The 14138-nt window shown below is 52.1% G+C and overlaps 1 protein-coding gene across 1 annotated transcript in view; it reads left to right on the forward strand.

Moving 5' to 3' along the window:
• Positions 1–5958, forward strand: part of LOC310642721 (rho guanine nucleotide exchange factor 5-like) — a gene marked incomplete at its 5' end in the record, with an annotated part of 56335 nt that extends 50377 nt beyond the window's left edge. The window contains one exon of the mRNA XM_083366608.1: positions 5087–5958. Within this exon, the coding sequence (XP_083222734.1) occupies positions 5087–5241 (155 nt within the window). The 3' untranslated portion in view covers positions 5242–5958. The remainder of the gene's footprint in view (positions 1–5086) is intronic.
• Positions 5959–14138: the final 8180 nt, after the last annotated feature.

The following is a 14138-nucleotide window of genomic DNA, read 5'->3' on the forward strand; positions in this document are numbered from 1 at the left end:
CCGCACAGGCCCTACGACTGCTCCATTGACCTAGTCCCTGATGCGCCTCTCCCAGTGGGGCGTTTGTACTCCATGTCGGAGCCCGAGTTGGCTGCATTGCGGGACTTCCTGACGAAGAACTTGGCTCGTGGTTTCATCCGGCCCTCGTCCTCGCCAGTGTCTGCGCCCGTGCTCTTCGTCAAAAAGAAGTCGGGCGAGTTACGGCTTTGCTGTGACTACCGGAAACTCAACGCTATCACGGTGCGTAACCGCTACCCGCTGCCCCTCATCCCCGAGCTCTTGGACCGACTCCGGGAGGCTAAGATCTTCACGAAACTGGACCTGCGTGGAGCTTACAACCTCGTCAGGGTTCGGCCGGGTGATGAGTGGAAGACGGCGTTTGGTACTCGCTATGGACATTTCGAGTACACGGTGATGCCGTTTGGCCTGACCAACGCCCCCGCTGTGTTTCAGCATTTTATGAATGACGTCTTTCGGGATCTGTTGGACCAGTTTGTTGTGATTTACCTGGACGACATCCTGATTTACTCCCCGTCGCGTGAAGCGCATCATCAGCATCTCCGTCAGGTCCTGCAGCGCCTCCGGAATCATCGGCTGTTTGCCAAGTTGGAGAAGTGCCAGTTCTACCAGGTGACCATTGATTTCTTGGGTCACCGCATTTCTCCTGAGGGCATCGCCATGGAACCGAGTAAAGTTGAGTCGTTGCAGAGTTGGCAACCCCCGCGTCGCGTGAAGGATATTCAGCGACTTCTTGGATTTGCCAACTACTATCGGACATTCATCCCTGGCTTTGCTGCCTTGACAGCCCCCCTCACCCGGCTCCTGCAGAAGAAGACTCGGTTCCAGTGGAACGCCCCCGAACAACAGGCGTTCCAAGCTCTGAAGGACGCCTTCATGAAGGAGCCCATCTTGAAGCATCCTGACCCGCAACGGCCGTTTGTCGTGGAGGCGGACGCCTCCGACATTGCCATTGGGGCCGTGTTACTTCAGGCAGCGACGCCCAACGGTACCCTTTTCCCTTGCGCGTATCACTCACGGAAATTGAATCCCTCGGAGCGCAACTATACCATCTGGGAGAAGGAGCTGCTGGCCATCAAGGCGGCGTTCGAGGCTTGGAGGCATCATCTGGAGGGGGCGCGGCATCAAATCGAGGTCCGGACGGACCACAAGAATCTGGAAAGCCTGCAGACCGCTCGGAATTTGAACCAACGCCAGATCCGGTGGTCCCTCTTCTTTGCGAGGTTTGACTTCCGGGTGCGGTACATACCAAGTGGGCACAACCAGAGAGCGGATGCTCTGTCCAGGAAGCCCGAGTACACCCGAGTGGAAGACAAGCTTCCGCCCAGGACCGTGATCCCCGTCGAGTCTTTTGCTGCGGTGCGGGAGCCGGTGGATATACGGGCTCGGATCCGGGAGGCGCAGCAGCAGGAGGCGTGGGTGGCTCAGCGGAAGGAAGAGGTGGGGCCAGATTCGCCTTGGTCGGTCACGGATGGACTCCTGTATTATCGTGACCGGCTCTATGTTCCAGGAGGGCCACTCAGGGGACTCGTCCTCAGCCAATGTCATGATAACCCGGCTGCGGGGCATTTTGGCCTGTTCAAGACTCTGAACCTGGTCTCCCGTACATTCTGGTGGCCCCGAGTCCGACACGATGTCCAGTCTTATGTCACCTCCTGCGTCCCATGCAGGCAGGCCAAGTCAGCGACAGGGGCCCCGCATGGTTTACTGCAGCCTTTGCCAACGCCCAAGAGACCCTGGGGGGCTGTGTCCATGGACTTTCTGACGGATCTACCCCCATCCTCCGGCTTCACGACAGTGTTTGTGGTGGTGGACATGTTGACCAAGATGGCGCACTTCATCCCCTGTCGCGGCTTACCGTCAGCTCGCGCCACTAGTCGCATGTTCATCCAACAGGTGTTCCGGCTGCACGGCCTTCCCGATAGAGTCGTCTCCGATAGGGGGGCCCAGTTTACAGCCCGCTTCTGGCAGGAGTTGATGCGGGCGTTGGACATTAAGGTTTGCCTCTCGTCCGCGCATCATCCTCAGACCGACGGGGGTACCGAGAAGGTCATCGGCATTTTGGAGCAGTATCTGCGCTGCTACGTTAACCTGCAGCAGGACAATTGGGTGGACTATTTGGCCATAGCCGAGTTTGCCTTTAACAACTCGCAGCACACCTCCACGCAGATGACACCGTTCTTGGCCAATGTGGGTTATCACCCTCGGTTTTTCCCCCTTTCTCCCGTGGACTCACCGGAGCCGGCAGCGAACGAATTCATGGCGGAGTTACAGGCGATCCATCGGTTGGTGCGACGGCAGCTGGAGAAGGCCAAGGCCGACTACAAGAGGTTCGCCGATCGGTCGAGAAGGGATACGCCTCCATTATCGGTGGGGGATCGGGTCTGGCTGTCCACCAGGAACCTACCATCCACTCGGCCGGCGAGGAAGCTGGACCACCGTTACCTTGGACCGTTCCCAGTCGAGGCCGTCATCAACCCGGTCGCCTATCGTTTAACTCTGCCACGTTCCCTGCGCGTGCACCCCGTCTTCCATCGGTCCTTGTTGGTCCCCGAACAACCGGCTTGTCCACTTCGCCAAGCGGAACCTCCCCCATCAGGACCTCGTGATGGCGACAGCACCCCCGAGTACGAGGTCGCCAGCATCAGGGATTCCCGCTGGCTGAAAGGTCGCTTCCAGTACCTGATCGAGTGGAAAGGGTACGGGCCGGAGGACTTCACATGGGAAGACGCGACCGCCGTTCATGCCCCTGCGTTGGTGACTGCTTTTCACGAACAGTTCCCATCCCGACCGCATCCGGATCGGCAGACCCGGGGGAAGGGCCCTGCGGTGCGGGATAGTGTTGTGACTCAGGGCCAGCCTGTGGGCCCGACAGCCGGGTCCGATGTATCGGAGGACTCAGATGTGGGGGAGGAGGGAAACGAACCGGCTGATGATGATTTGGAGACTTTGCAGAGTCCTCAGCCGGGAACCTCTTCTCAGCTGTGTGAGCCCGAGAGTGCGGAGGATGATGACCCACAGCTGGCCCTGTTCAAGGACGCCCGACGCAGGAGGCAGACGAGCAGGGACAAACAAAGGAAGGCTATGGGACTCCTCGGGAGGAGGCACAGGGAGACCACGCCCTGAGCTCTCTATAAAAGAAGTGTTTGGGGAGGGGCTAGTTGCTGAAAGCAACTTTTTCGTTTGAGAAGTCAAGCTCTTGTATTTTTGTAACAGTGTAATTAAAACTTGGCAGAAGCCTTTTGATCTTGGACGCTTTCCAGACTCTTCCTTTGATTAGGGGTGCGAGAAGAGGGCTGGTTCAGAACACAACCGTGTCCTGGATGACGGAGAATCTGCGCAAACATCCTGCCACTGTAATAAGCCAGCAGGCTGTGACTTTGCTTGCGGCTTCTGTTCCATGCCACGTCCCCGTGTGCCCTCTGGTTGAGGCAGCAGTGGCAGGACAGGGTTGGTAACGGTGGTTCCAGGGATCCTGTGAAAGTAGTGATTTAGAAGCTAACCAGGTTGTATAAGGTGAGATGAATGATGCAATGATAGGAATGACTCAGCAGGAGTCTGTATCCCTTTAAGAGCCCGAGTATAAAAGGGAAGGTTGCTGCTGTGTTCTTTCTCTCTCGTCCGTTCCCTGCTATAATTGCTGTGTATTGGAGTTTGCTGATGGACCACGTGTGTATCTTGTTTCTAGTGTATATTTGTAGATAGTGTAATATAAACCACCATTTCAATAGAAACCACCATGTACTGTATTTACTCTTGAGTTACCTCAGCGTAATAAGACTGTGCAGGCTCTGACAGATCCCTTTGTGATCTGCTTTGGAAGCGGTGACGCAGCCTTGCTCCCCCCATGAGCTAAACTTGGTGGAAGGAGCCTCTGAGTGTGATGCTTTCCGTAAGGATGGAATTAAGGCAGTGGAAGCTCTTTTCATGGAATTGCCCAATGCTGGGGGGGGGAGAGAGATTTCTCTTTGGAGAAACCCCGTTGAGTGAAAGGCCACAGCAACTGTCCACTTCTGGGTGGAATCTGCTTGGGGTAAGCTGAGGGCCAAAGAGGTAGGAGAAGATGGAGATGAGAGCCAAGGAGGGTTCAAGAGAAGTCAATCCCTGGCCGATTGAGGTTGGGTCCTTGGTATGCATCCCTTTGGAGTCTCAGCAAAGAGTGGGCCAGGAGGAAATTACCGTAGTAGCCTAGAGCACCAGTGCATTTGAGTTCACGTGTGCACTTAGAACCTCTGGAGCTGCTTGACCACAATTTCCACTTACGATCAACCCCAGAAAAAACTCTGAGCTCAGATGCAGTGGGAAACTCCTCTGCACCAAAAGTGGCAGGGGCAGAATGAAACTCATCCTTGGGTTGGCCAAACTTGTCTCCAAGAGTCATGACATCACTTGCATCATTGATACAGGTGATGTCGCTAGGGATTCCGCTAGGCATTTATGCAAGAGAGCGACAACATTCCTGTGCGTTATTAGGAATAAAGCTATTGAGCAGATAAAGAGAGTGGTGCAGTGGTTAGAATGCAGTATTGCAGGCTACTTCTGCTGGCTGTCGGCAGTTCGATCCTCAGTGGCTCAAGGTTGACTCAGCCTTCCATTCTTCCGAGGTCGGGGACAATTCTGATGGTTGGGGGAGGCAATAGGCTGACTCTGTAAAACGCTTAGAGAGGGCTGTAAAAGCACTGTGAAGCGGTATATAAGTGCTATTGCTATCTAAGCTGTGATGGTGCAGTGGTTAGAACGCAGTATTGCAGGCTGACTCTGCCCACTGCCAGGAGTTTGATCCTGACTGGCTCAAGGTTGACTCAGCCTTCCATCCTTCCGAGGTCGGTAAAATGACGATCCGGATTGTTGGGGGGCAAAATAGATTCACTCTGTAAACCATTTAGAGAGGGCTGCAAAAGCACTGTGAAGCGGTACACAAATCTAAGTGCTACCGCTATTACTATCCTTTACATCAGGGTAAAAATGTGCATGAAGGCGCTCAATTTTTTTAGTACGACTAGATAAGTTGCAATTACTCAAAGCGTTCTCCAACCGAGCGCCTGATTTGCTTCTGATCTCTCTGCAGGCTGGATTAAAGGCGTGAAGCTCTCAGACGGAGAGAGAGGGTGGTTTCCTTTGGATCACGTGGAGGTCATCTCCAGCAAGCAGATCCGGCAGATGAACCTGAAGGAGGAGCAGCGGGTGAAAAATGCCAAACAGCAGGTCTTCCACAGGAGATAAGGACCCCCCTCTCCAGAAGACCCCCACCACCACTCTCTCCAACCCAGGAGGAGGTTCCCCGGATCTACAAGGGGTTAAAGGGCCCCGTGAATTATGAGACGGAAGGGGGGGGGCAAAGCACAAACTGGTGTTACTGGATAGGTTGTACCAGTCTGTCCCCTGTACTGGTAAAAACAGGAGAGAAGAGCTGCACAGTTTTTCTCGAGAGGATTTGAAGAGAAGAAAGAGCCAAAGAAACAAGCGGGACCTGCAGAGGAGCTGATCTTTGCTCTGACTCGTTGAAATGCACAAACCGCTGGCCAGGGAGGTCGCTTCAGCTCTGCAAAAAAAGAAAAAAAAAAGAAAAAAGCCTTTAGCCCACCTCACAGAAAGATGCGAGGCTAAAATGTTAATATTTGAACGTGCTTTGAACTGTCTAGCAGAATGCAGTAGAGGGGGGGGGGAATAATACACTTTGCGGTATCAGGAGGAAACGGTCTCGTCTTTCCATTTTAGCGCAGGCAAATAATATTCCTACCGAGAAACACTTGCCTACGTCAAACCCCCCCCCCCTCGTTATGCATACACACAAACGCACACATTCCTCAAGGGAAACACTTGCGCACTAGGAAAGCTTTACCTGTTCTTAATTCCTGCTTGCTGGGTGGTATTAAAGGAACAGGATGAAGACAAAATGAAGAACGGCTGCAGGAATTGGGTATGGCTAGTCTAGTGAAAGAAGGGACGCGGTGGCTCAGTGGGTTAGGACGCTGAACTTGTCGATCGAAAGGTCGGCAGTTTGGCGGGTCGAATCCCGAGTGCCGCGTAGCAGAGTGAGCGCCTGTTACTCATCCCAGCTTCTGCCAACCTAGCAGCTCGAAAGCACGTAAAAATGCAAGTAGAAAAATAGGGACCACTACGGTGGGAAGGGAACAGCGTTCCGTGCCCCTTTGGCGTCTAGTCATGCTGGCCACATGACCACGGAGACGTCCTCGGACAAGCGCTGGCTCTTTGGCTTTGAAACGGAGATGAGCACCGGCCCCTAGAGTCGGAAACGACTAGCACGCATGTGCGGGGGAAACTTTACCTTTTTACTTTTTTTAGTCTAGTGAAAGAAGGGACGCGGTGGCTCAGTGGGTTAGGACGCTGAACTTGTCGATCGGAAGGTCGGCAGTTTGGCGGGTCGAATCCCGAGTGCCACGTAGCAGAGTGAGCGCCTGTTACTCGTCCCAGCTTCTGCCAACCTAGCAGTTCGAAAGCACGTAAAAATGCAAGTAGACAAATAGGGACCACTACGGTGGGAAGGTAACAGCGTTCCGTGTGCCTTTGGCATCTAGTCATGCCGGCCACATGACCACGGAGACGTCCTCAGACAAGCGCTGGCTCTTCGGCTTTGAAACGGAGATGAGCACCGGCCCCTAGAGTCGGAAACGACTAGCACGCGTGTGCGGGGGAACCTTTACCTTTACCTTAGTCTAGTGAAGAGAAGGACCAGGGGCGACATGATAGCAGCCTTCCAATATTTGAAGGGCTGCCCCAAAGAAGGGGGGCGGGGAGGTCAAGCTATTCTCCAAAGTACCAGAAGGCAAGAGAAGAAACAATGGTTGGAAACTAATCAAGGAAAAAATAATCTAGAACTAAGGAGAAATTTCCCCGACGGTGAGAACAATTAACCAGTGGAACAACCTGTCTCCAGAAGTTGTGGGTCACTTTGTCACTGGAGGTTTTTAAGAAGAGACTCTCTGAAATGGTGTAGCGTCTCCTGCTCCAGTAGGGGGTTGGACTAGAAGACCTCAAAAGTCCCTTTCCACTCTGTTGTTCTATTCAAAAAAAAAAGTGGTTTTGACCATTGCCCTTTCTTCTTTTTTAATTTCTTTTTAATTACGAGATAAAAATACAAAAGAAAACGAGAGTTAGAAAAGTGAAAGAAAGGAGGAGAAAGGTGCAAAGGAAAAAACAACAACAGGCACTTCCCACTTTTTTTTCAGCGTGCAAGAAAAAAAATGAAATGCAACCTAAGCCTTTTGCTTTACCTTTCGCAACATCCCAGGTCATTTCTGCCACCACAAAATCATTCTCCTCCTTGGAAACCTAAAACCAAAGTTTCTTTTTCCCACCCCCCCAGTTGTGAGCAAGAACTTCAGAAGCGGTTTCCAAGTCAAATAATAAAGGCAGGGGGGTTGGACTAGAAGACCTCCGGGGTCCCTTTTATAGCCCTATGATTCTAGAAAGAAAACTACATAAATCCTTCCCTCTAATTAAAGCCGTCCATTTTGCCACCTCTGCATAACTTTTACAATCCACTCTTCCATTGCGGGAATTAGCCACCTTTCCTTCTGTCTGCCTACAACAGGGGTAGGCAACCTTGGCTCTTTTATGACTGGTGGACTTCAACTCCCAGAATTCCTGAGCCAGCATGGGGGAACTATGGCCCCCTCATGACTCGTGGACTTCAACTGCCAGAATTCCTGAGCCAGCATGGCTCAGCTTGGAAACCTCTCCCTTTCCCCTCAGCATGGCCGGCTCAGGATTTCTGGGAGTTGAAGTCCACAAGTCATAAAGCGGCCTAGGCCTAGACCAGGGGTAGCAACCTTGGCTCTTTTATGGCTCGTGGACTTCAACTCCCAGAATTCCTGAGCCAGCACGGCTCAGCATGGAAACCTCCCCCTTAACCTCAGCATGGCTGGCTCAGGAATTCTGGGAGTTGAAGTCCACAAGTCGTAAAAGAGCCAAGGTTGCCTACCCCCGGCCTAGAAGATTTTGGTTGCTATCAGCAAGTATAATAACAAAACTCCAAATTTTCAAGCCATTTACTCCAGGCCTTTCTTCTTGAAGTGCTGTTTTTGAGACTAGCCGAAACTGAAAAATGGGTTCATGCATCGCACTAAACCAAACCATGTTAGTTTTTGCCTTGGCCCAAGTGTGGTGCGTTCAGAAAGCCCGTTAAAGTGAATCTTGGCTTAGTGCAATGTGGAGACGTGTCTGCCACCTTAGCCCTGTCCTAGACAGCTCCTGAACCCTGTCTCCACTTTCCAATAGTTAAACAGGTTGTCCGAACCTGGAACGGTTTCCCCGCACTGGCAAAAAACGCTGTTCCGTTCATACTGAATAGCAACGGCGGTTGATCTGAATTGGACAACGGGCATCGTGGTTAGCCGTCAGCCTGGTTAAGGAGCTATGTTGGGTGAGAGTGGAGAGGGCAACCGCAGTTTTTCCGTAGCCAGTGAGGTTATAGGACTGAGCTCAACTGATCCCCAACATCAGGGAAGCAAGGCTGGACTTGCCAGCGACCTGGTCATTATTATTATTATTATTATTATTATTATTATTATTATTATTATTATTATTATTATTATTATTATTATTATTATTATTAATTAAATTTTTATACCGCCCTTCTCCCGAAGGACTCAGGGCGGTGAACAGGGCAGGAAGAAGTCAACTTTTGGGGATTGATGGGCACAGGGAATGTTGGGGGGTGGGGCATCTCACAAAATGGTAGCCTTGTCCTTCTATGTTCAACTTACGATGACTTGTTTAGTGATCATCTGACAGTGGAATAGCACTGGGGGGAAAAAAGTAACAACTTATGACCGTTTTTCACTTAGAACCATTTTGGTCGTGTGATCCAAATTCAGAGGCTCGGCAACTGGCGTGTACTTAGTGCAGTTGCAGAGATCACGCAATCCCCCTTTGCAAACTTCTGACAAGCCAAGTCAATGGGGGAAGCCAGCTTCGCTTCGCAAGCGTGTGACTAATTCTAAAAGTGATTCACTTAACGACAGCGGCAAGGAAGGTTGTAAAATGAAACTTAACAAGTGTCCTGCTTAGCAAAGGAAATTTGGGGCTCCGTTGTAGCCATAAGCCCAGGGCTGCTTGTATGAGGTTTGCTCAGGCCATCCACGTCCTGGTATTTTGTAACTCAGGGATTGATTGTGTTCCACAACCCACTAAACCATTTTACTTAAGATTGCTTCAGTTTGTGCTGGACTGGGAGAATATGCTAAGCCACAAGCCATCTTTCACAAACCACAATGACTGGGTTTCGCAAAGCACCCTTCTTCTTCTTCATCGTGATATTGGTAATAACCGCCATCGTGGTAGTTGGGTACAGACAACACAGTCATCCCCTATCTAACATCCTTGGCCAAGATGTCCAGACATTGGAGCCAAAGTAGGTTAAGATCTTAGGATCCAGCATGGTGTGCCTATAGTACAATTAGTCCTTGACTTACAAAGTTTGTTTAGTGATCTTTCAAAGTTACAGTGGCACTGAAAAACGTGATCTACACACTTATGACCATTGCAGCATCCCCGCAGCCACGTGATCATAATTCAGACGCGTGGCGACTGGCTCATATTTATGATGGTTGCAGCATCCTCGGGGCTGATGTGATCCCCTTTTGTGACCTTTGGACAAGCAAAGTGGTGAAATGTATAGGGCAGACATGTCAAACACGCGACGTCGCGCGATGTATCGGAGGCTTTCCCCCCCTTGCCGGCAATGGGGTGGGCGCAGTTTCCTTGTGACGTGCCCAGCCCACGGGCCGGCACTTTGACACCCCTGGTATAGGGTTTCCTGCCTGAGCAGGGGGTTGGACTGGATGATCTCCAAAGTCCCATCCAACATTGTTGCTGCTGTTGTTATTATTGTCAATGGAGAAGCCGGATTCGTTGAACAGCCGTGTTACTAATATGAAAAAAAGGACTGCCTGTATTTATTTATTTTATTTATTTATTTATTTTAATCCCATTGATATCCCGCCCTTCTCCGAAGACTCAGGGCGGCTGAAAACATTTATATAGCTGCCCATCTTAAAAGCCGGTCTGCCCCACCCTCTCTTCTCGCCAGATGCATCCCGCTGACTCGCATTTAATTATATTTTAAATTATATTTCAGTAACTGAAATATAATTTCAAGTCATAACGGCACGGGAAATTCACAAGGAGCAGAAAAAAAAAACACTGTTCCGTCAAGCACATAAGACCCCCCCCTGCAACTATGGAATCCCCTGGATTATCCAAGCAGTTTGCATTTTGAAGAAGCGGTCCTTGAGCAGCAGGATCATGCAGGGATCCACAGGAGATCCCCGGGAGATCCAGAGACCTTGGATCAGGCAGAGGTTTCCCTTGAGAGATTCCAGCTAATTAGCCTCTCCTCCAAGTAGATCATCCTCAAATTTCAATCACAACTGACTGAATTTTGCCCCATTTTAGATAGATGTAGATAACCTTCATTGCTTTTTTTTTAATACTGTGGGCACAACGGCGCACCTTAAAAATGAGATTTAGTCGCTTGCTCTCAAAGCATACACATGCGTGACACACATTTTATGACCTTTCTGGCCACGTTCGTCACGTGACAGGGTCGTTAAGTGAACCTGGCTCGATTTTGCTGGTTGGAAGGCCGCAAAAGATGATCACATCGGACACGGCAACCGTCGTGAACACAAAGACGCCAGTTGCCCAGCGAATTTTGATCACCTGACTTGCGTGGGTGCTGCAACAGTCATAAGTGTGGGGGAAAAAATGGTCAGAACTCACTTTTTAAATTTTTTTCGAACGGTCAGTAAACGAACGGTCGTAAATTGAGGAAAATCTGTATCCCTTCCAAGGTTGCTCGATTTTTTTTCCGGAGATCAACCAGGATTGCCTTCGTTGTGTGTGCAACATTCCTGGGAATGTACCAAAGGTGCAGCTATAAGGTCCACGCTGCTGAATGCGACTTAGGTTTCCTCTGCTTTTGAAATGGGCATCCTGTCTGCCTTTGCGTCCAGGATCTCAGAGCGATCCATATTTGCGCGGCTCTCACAATCCATATTTGCGCGCCTCCACGTCTCGCCGATCCAACCCGTTTAACCTTAAGGCCAGGCCAGGGAAGAAACGGTGGTGGCAGAAACCTCGCAGACAGACCCCGAGGGGAAAATCCGATCCAGACGTGCTGATTGACCCCACACCCCCACACCCCCATACAGCTCGTTCAGGCCGGGCGCGATCCAGGCGGCTGGAACGGCGCGGAGGCGCCCAGCTGCGCGCAGCCGAAAAGCAGCGTTTCCCAACCTTAGGAACTTGAAGATGCGTGGACTTCAACTCCCAGAATTCCCCAGCCAGCAGAGCTGGCTGGGGAATTCTGGGAGTTGAAGTCCACGCATCTTCAAGTTCCTAAGGTTGGGAAACGCTGGCCGAAAGGACCGAACGCAGCTCTCCAAAAGCGGAGCGCGGGAAGGCCGGCTGGCAAAGTCTTACAGCACAGATAGAAGAGCAGACTTGGGAAGGGACCTTGGAGGTCATCTAATCTGACCCCCTCCCCTCCCCTCCCCCGGGCCGTCGCAAGTTGGAGCCACCGGCGGCCCGTCCCCCTCCCCACCCCCGGCCACCTGCAACCGCTGCGCAACGCTAGCCAGGAGGGCCAGCCGCCTTTCCCCACCGGCGCATCTGGCTGGCCGGCCAGCTGGCCTTAATGAGGACTCCCGGCGGGGCCCAGGCCGGCCTCTGGCGCCGCCTGGCCGCGGGGTCGTATCTCGCGGGCTTCCCGGCGGCGGCGGCTGCTGCGCGCACGGCAGGCGAGGACGGGCTGGCGATGGAAGGGCGCGCCAGGCAGGAGGCGGGTAAGGCCAAGGGACCCGCGCCTCTCCTTTCCCCGCCGGGACCCCCGAAAGGCCGGGCCGGGCCAGGGGAGCCCCTACCCGGACCCCGGCTGCTGTTGGGGACCCCTTCTTGTCCCGCTTCCTCCCCAAAGACCCCCCTCCTGAGCCCGTCCCGTTTGGAAAGGAGGCGCGCTTTGGCTAACAGTCCCGGACCAGGTTTGGCTTCACCTGGGGAAGGGGTTCCGCTTTGCAGCCGGGAGGGCCCGGGCGGGGGCCACAAGACCCCCCCACACACACACCCCCACAAAGAAATGAGCCCGCTAGGGGGCTGTGGGTTGGGGCCGGTCTTCCGAATGGGACCCCTGCCCCGTGGCTGGCATGCCGGTGGGGTAGGCTTCCCTTTGGGTGGAGGGCTAAGCTGGGCTGGGCTTCCTGCACTGTGCGAAACCTCCCCCCCCCACACACACACACACCACACGCAATGCTTTCCTTGCAAAGCCTGAATCTCGGCTTAATAGGGGACCCGTGGGGAATCCGACCAAGCGCAGCAGCGTGGTTTGTTTGTGAAGCCCTGGTTAAGCTTAGCGTGGGATGGAGAGCCTGGTTGTGTTGCAAGAAGAAGAAGAAGAAAAAACTTTTTTACTTTCAAGGGGATAAACTAAAAGGAGGAAGAGCTATTTTTCCCCCCATCTGTGTAAAGGGCAATAGACTTATCTACCGCTTGGTCGCGTTTTACAGCACTTTCCAAGCATTTTACAGTCAACAAATTGCTCCCATCCCAGCCACGGTTTTGGCTGGCCAGAAAAACTTTTTTAGTCATTGTATCAACCGTTCTGTTGCATGTATTTCCTAAAGCCACTGGGCGGGGGTGGTGGTGGTGGTGGTGGCTGCTGGTGAAAGATTCCGGTGGGGGGACTCTGCACCCACCTCCCCTTCTCAGCCTGCCCTACCTTGCAGGGTTGTTGTAGAGGAAGGTTGCAAAAGGAGCCCAGTGTGGGCAGGAGATGGTGGGAGAGCTCTTGGACTCTTCTTCCTGGGAAGGCCCAAGGCTGAGGCCCCGGCAGGCCACAGAAGCCTCTGCACAGGGGGCCCACTCACCCAGGGGGTCAAGCTGTTCTTGTTGGGGGGCAAATACGCTGACTCTGCAAACCGCTTAGAGGGGGCTGTGAAGCCCTGTGAAGCGGCATATAAGTCTTAAGTGCTATTGCTAAGTCTTAAGGAAGGAAGGAATGGAGGGAGGGAGGGGAGAAGAGAGCCGTGGTGGCACAGTGGTTAGAATGCAGCATTACAGGCTGACTCTGCCCACCGCCAGGAGTTCGATCCTGACCATCTCGAGGTACATTCAGCCTTCCATCCTTCCGAGGTCGGTAAAATGAGGACCCACATTGTTGGGCAAATATGCTGACTCTGTAAACCGCTCAGAGTGGGCTGTGAAGCCCTGTGAAGCGGTATTAATTTTTTATTTATTTATTTTAATCCTATTTACTGTATATCCCGCCCTTCTCCGAAGACTCAGGGCGGCTTACAATTTAAGCACAAACCGATGTGCTTAGCAATAGCCTTCATTCTATGTACGTATATGCCTGCTTATTAGGGCTTTCGCCCCCCCCCCCAAGCGGCATTATTACAAAGTCAGCTTATTGCCCCCAACAATCTGGGTCCTCATTTTACCTACCTGGGAAGGATGGAAGGCTGAGTCAACCTTGAGCCTGGTGGGACTCGAACCTGCACTAATTGCAGGCAGCTGGTCTTCTGAAGATGGTGCTTTTTGCAATTTCATCACTAAATGTTTAAGTCAGAGTTTGGGTTTCTGATAGGAGAATGGTTTGAACGTGGAGTGGACAAGCTATTTTGGCCACATCTCGGAACAAATTACAGCGTGTTTCCAGGTCAAACTCGCTCTTCTCCTGCTGCCTTCCCGCTTTAGAATTTTAAAATTGAAAACTTCTTCTGTTGTTCGGTTGGCTGGCGTTCACGATAACATTCGACTCCTTTCTTATTATTAGGGTACAAGGATGAATTTGAGGAGCCAGAAGAGAAGGGATCAAGAGAGTCACTCCTGTGCACGGAACAGTTTGTCCAAAACGAAAACCTCCTGAATGAGGCTAGAGCTGAAAGTAGCTCCCTGGATCCAATTGTGATCCTTGATGATCCATCTGAGAAGATCCTGAAGAAGGAAATGAGTCCTGAAATTTCAAAGGAGGAGGAGGAGGATGACGAATACTATCTAGACTCCAAGCCGCAATCCCATCTTGCACAGCCGTCGCCTTTAGATTCTCCTCCCCTCGGTTTCTACCAAACGTCCAACTTAACCGCCTACTTCGGCGAGGT

Source organism: Vipera ursinii (assembly GCF_947247035.1).
Source record: "Vipera ursinii genome assembly, chromosome: 6".
In the NCBI taxonomy this organism is placed as follows: domain Eukaryota; kingdom Metazoa; phylum Chordata; class Lepidosauria; order Squamata; family Viperidae; genus Vipera; species Vipera ursinii.